The sequence below is a fragment of the Athene noctua genome, chromosome 23, assembly GCF_965140245.1.
Source record: "Athene noctua chromosome 23, bAthNoc1.hap1.1, whole genome shotgun sequence".
In the NCBI taxonomy this organism is placed as follows: Eukaryota; Metazoa; Chordata; class Aves; order Strigiformes; family Strigidae; genus Athene; species Athene noctua.
The window spans coordinates 3,759,931-3,764,378 of NC_134059.1; the positions used below are offsets into that span (position 1 = coordinate 3,759,931).

The following is a 4,448-nucleotide window of genomic DNA, read 5'->3' on the forward strand; positions in this document are numbered from 1 at the left end:
CTCTTTATAGAAGTGTCCCTCTTGCTTCAAAAAGCTGCCGGGTTTTCTCAGCCGACCCTTCCCACTTGCTGCTCAGCACCATTTCGCACCAGGTTTGGGGAAAGCGCCGGGTTTCGTGCGGTGCAGGGGGAGCACGGGCTGGTTCTCGGCTTTGCAGGATGAGACTTCATCCCCAAATTTCACTGCCAAGGTGTGAGCTCCTCTGCGAAGGAGAGGTGGGTTTGTGGTGTGCTTATTGCCTACGGGTGCTTTATTCGGCACAGGGGGAGCCGCGGGGGGATGTGGCCCGGGAAGGGGGTGCCAGGATGGTGTCACAGAGCGCGGCAGAGTTACGGTGTCCTGTGGAATGACAGGGCTGGAACCATCTGGAAAAGGTTTTTTGCGGGAAGAGCGAGGACCGAGGGGGATGGGAGAAGGGATGCCATGACAACCTTTGGGGGTTTCCCAGGAAACCAGGGTTGCCATAGCAACTGCATCACTCCAGTCTGAATTAGTGACTTCCGCTGGAAGGCGTGTTCGCCACTTTAATCTTCTTGCGATAAGCGGCTGCATCTCTCCCAAACGCATTGGAAAAAAAAAAAAAAAAAAAGAGGAAATATCCCTTTGTCTCCAGCTGGGTGGGTTTGAGGCTGCAGAGCCACGGCGAGAAGCCCGTCACGGATCCTGCATCCCCCGGTCCACACCGGCATCGCTCCCGTGCTCCGCTGGCTCCTGAAACTGTTCCATTGTGCCTTTCGCCTCCCTCCTCCCCGCACACAGACCCGCTGCACGGCCGCAAATCTGACATTAGATAAAATAATGCCGTAGGGTTACAGGGGAAGAAAATTAAGAATAGAAAACGAGGGTTGGTTGGGGTTTTTTTTCTATTTAGATCAGCACCGATTGCACACGGTCTCTGACCAGATTAGAATTTCATAAACTAACAGGGGAGAAAAGGGAAACCGTGCTGTGCCCGTAATGGCACACCACACATTTCAATATTAAGCATCATTTAACAATGTGGTAACAGAGACTCTCTGCAAAATTAAATGGTTGTTTCCTCCCAACCCCCTTCCAGTACGCTCTGCAACATGTTTTCCTCATCTCCCCACCCAATCCGGGTTTGTTAATCCAACAAGTGACTTTATGTGATGGAAGGGAAATTCGGCTACACGCTGCCTTTAGGGAAAGGGGGGGGGGGGGGGGGGGGGGGGAAATTCGGGAGCAAAGCAAGAGGTCCCCAAAAACAAGAAAACAAAAGCAGCCCTGCAACACGTTGAAGAACAAACACCTGTTTCGACGGTGAGTGTGTTTTGTCTTCATCTTCCTTCTCTTTACCCTTTAGCTGTCCTCTTCTTAGGAGAATTTTAAATCCTTTTTTTTTTTGGATCTTTAGAAAGGAAGGATCTAAAAAAATAAACGTATAAAAACGAGGGCACACACAGACCGACGATGGTGCATGTTCCACACAATACCGAGTACACAGTCACTTTGCATTATTATTGTTATTATTTTTTTACCGCATCCTCAGATTTTGTTGCTGTTTGTTTGGTTTTGTTTTTTTTAAACATCCGTAAAGATCTTTTTGATGTTCACACAGTTGGGATTGTTTGTGGTTGTGCAGTTGCCTGTCTTAAAGGCAGCCTGTTTGAATGCACTGTGGTTGATTCCCCCTTCCTCGATCACCATGTACTCGGACTTGCTGAGGGTGGAATTGCTGCGAGCCTTCCTCATCTCCTCGCTGGACGAGAGGTGCTGGCAGCTCCCGACGTGCATGTATTGGGCTTGCTCCTCACCTTCTGTCTCCCGGTGGTAGAAATAGTTGAAATTGGAGACTATCACAGGCACGGGGAGAGCGATGGTTAGCACCCCCGCGATGGCACAGAGGGACCCCACAATCTTGCCCCCAATAGTGATGGGGTGCATGTCCCCATAGCCCACTGTGGTCATGGTCACCACCGCCCACCAGAAGGCATCGGGGATGCTACTGAAACCTGAACTGGGGTCATCGGCTTCTGCGAAGTAAACGGCGCTGGAGAAGAGGATGACGCCGATGAAGAGGAAGAAGATGAGCAAGCCCAGCTCCCGCATGCTGGCCTTGAGGGTCTGCCCCAGGATCTGCAGCCCCTTGGAGTGACGGGAGAGCTTGAAGATGCGGAAGACCCTGACCAGCCGGATGACTCTGAGGATGGCTAAGGACATGGCTTGCTGGCCGTTGCCTTGCCTCTCAGCCAGCTCGGTGCCCAGCGTGATGAAGTAGGGAATGATGGCCACAATGTCAATGATGTTCATGATGTTCTTGGAGAAGGTGGCCTTGCTGGGGCAGGCAAAGAAGCGGACCAGCAGCTCGAAGGAGAACCAGATGATGCACAAAGTCTCGACCACAAAGAAAGGGTCGGTAAAGGATGACACCATGGAAGCAGACGAGGACGAGGAGTTGGTGAAGACATCAGGTGGGAGAGGGCCACTGCCCGTCCCAAAGGTCCCTCCAGTTCCCTCATAGTCGTGGTCATCCCTGAATTCAGGCAGGGTCTCCAGACAGAAGATAACAATAGAGATAAGGATGACCAGGACAGAAACGATGGCGATGCCTCGGGCTGGCCCAGAGCTCTCAGGGTACTCGAAGAGGAGCCACACTTGACGCTGAAACTCTTTGTCAGGAAGTGGCCGCTGCTCCTCCCGAATGAATCCCTCGTCCTCCCGAAACTTCTCCATGGCCTCCTCCCCTAGCTGGTAGAAGCGGATCTCCTCGGAGAAGATATCGATGGGGACGTTGACGGGTCTCCGGATGCGCCCACCCGACTGGTAGTAGTAGAGGATGGCATCAAAGCTGGGCCGGTTGCGGTCGAAAAAATACTCATTGCGGAGGGGGTCGAAGTAACGCATCCTCTTACGTGGGTCCCCCAGCAGCGTCTCGGGGAACTGCGAGAGCGTCTTCAGCTGGGTCTCAAACCGCAACCCCGAGATGTTGATCACCACCCGCTCACAGCACTCGTGCTCCCCACCGCCCGCGGGCTGGCCGGCGGGGACGGCGGCCGGAGTCGGGGGGTGATCGTAGCGGTCTCCTCCGAGCAAAGGATGAGGATGCTGTGGCTCTTCCAGCAAAGGGTCTCCGCCACCGCCGCCCCCCACCACAGTCATGCTGCCTTCCTCCCCTTCTTCACCCTCTTCCTCCTCTTGGTCGGGGACCGGCTGGGGGGCGGCGGGGGGCAACTGCTCGGTGTAGCCCAGGTTGTGGTGGCTGCTGGTCGAGCCGCCCCGCGGATGCCGGCTGGTGGAGGAGGCAGCCGGAGAGTAGAGCAAGCTCCGGCGCTCGTCCATAAAGGTGTGGGGCGGAAGGGGAAAGGGGGTGGGGAGGACCGGAGAGGCGGCAGCCGAAGCCTCTTCTTCCTCCTCTTCCTCCTCCTCCGGGCGGAGAGGGAGAAACAGCCGCCCAACTCCTCCAGCGGCTGCCGCTGCTCTGAAGAGCTGAGGCTCTTCTCAAAAAATCCGCCCCCAGCTCTGGCACCGCCTCGCTCAGTCACCGCTCCCGGAGACACCCACCAGCACCCCCGGCCCTGCCCCGCAGCCCCCAGCAAGCCGCGGGCATCCCCTCCCCTTCCCCTACCCCGGGGGGGCCCGGGGTACCCCCACCCAGGGGCTTCGGTCCCCTCCCGGGGAGCATCCTTTGATGCTCAGAGGGTTGCAAGCAGGGAGAGTTTTTTTTCCTGGCAGAACCGCTGCCTAGAAAGAGTTTTTCTATCCTTCCCCCGAAAAGGTGAAATGTAATTTTTATTATTAATTTGGGGGTTTGCCTGTTTTTTTCAAGTCACCGTCTCAAGCCGCGGCAGGGCGGTGGGTAATGGAAAGCAGACAGCGGCAGCCGGAGCCGCCAACAGTTGTTTTGAATCAGCGGTTCAGCTAGGGCTGGGGATTTTATTTTTTTTTTGTCTGTACAGGAGAGAGAGAGACTCTGTGTGTGTGTGTGTCTGTGTGTCTGTGTGTCTGTGTGTGTGTCTGTGTGCGCACACGTGTGTGTCCATGTGTGTGTTTGCACACGCGTGTGTGTGCGTGTGCATCCCCCCCAGCAAAATAAACACAGAAGTGAAGCTGAGCCAGACCTCGACCACGGCAGTTTCAGTCTGAACCCAAATCTGCATTTCAGACTTTCCTGCAAGAAAGCCAAAAGGCTTCAATTTTATTATTTTTTTTTTTTTTTCTTTCTGACTTCAATTGATCTTCTTATGCAAATAGTTCAATTTTGGTCAGAAGGGATTTTTTTAAGGCAAAAGCCTCCTCTGCAGGAGCCCAGTGCTGGAAAACACTCCATCCCCAGGAGATGTGCATCAGGGACAACCTCTGATCTTTGCCCTCACAGCCCCCCAGTGAGTCCCCATTTTCCCAAACCCCCCGACAGCAGAAGCGCTTTAATCCCCAGCCACATGCCAAGCGGGCTTTAGGCAATTCAGGGAGTTCCCAGCTTGGGTAAG

At 54.6% G+C, this 4,448-nt stretch overlaps 1 protein-coding gene across 1 annotated transcript; it reads right to left on the reverse strand.

Annotated features, from left to right (window-relative positions):
* Positions 1-555: 555 nt before the first annotated feature.
* Positions 556-3,421, reverse strand: KCNA3 (potassium voltage-gated channel subfamily A member 3). The gene is made up of 2 exons (XM_074925468.1): positions 1,271-3,421; positions 556-780 (listed from the first exon to the last, which is right to left on the reverse strand). The coding sequence occupies exon 1, from the start codon at positions 3,298-3,300 to the stop codon at positions 1,543-1,545; it is 1,758 nt and encodes a 585-aa protein (XP_074781569.1). The 5' UTR covers positions 3,301-3,421; the 3' UTR covers positions 556-780; positions 1,271-1,542.
* Positions 3,422-4,448: the final 1,027 nt, after the last annotated feature.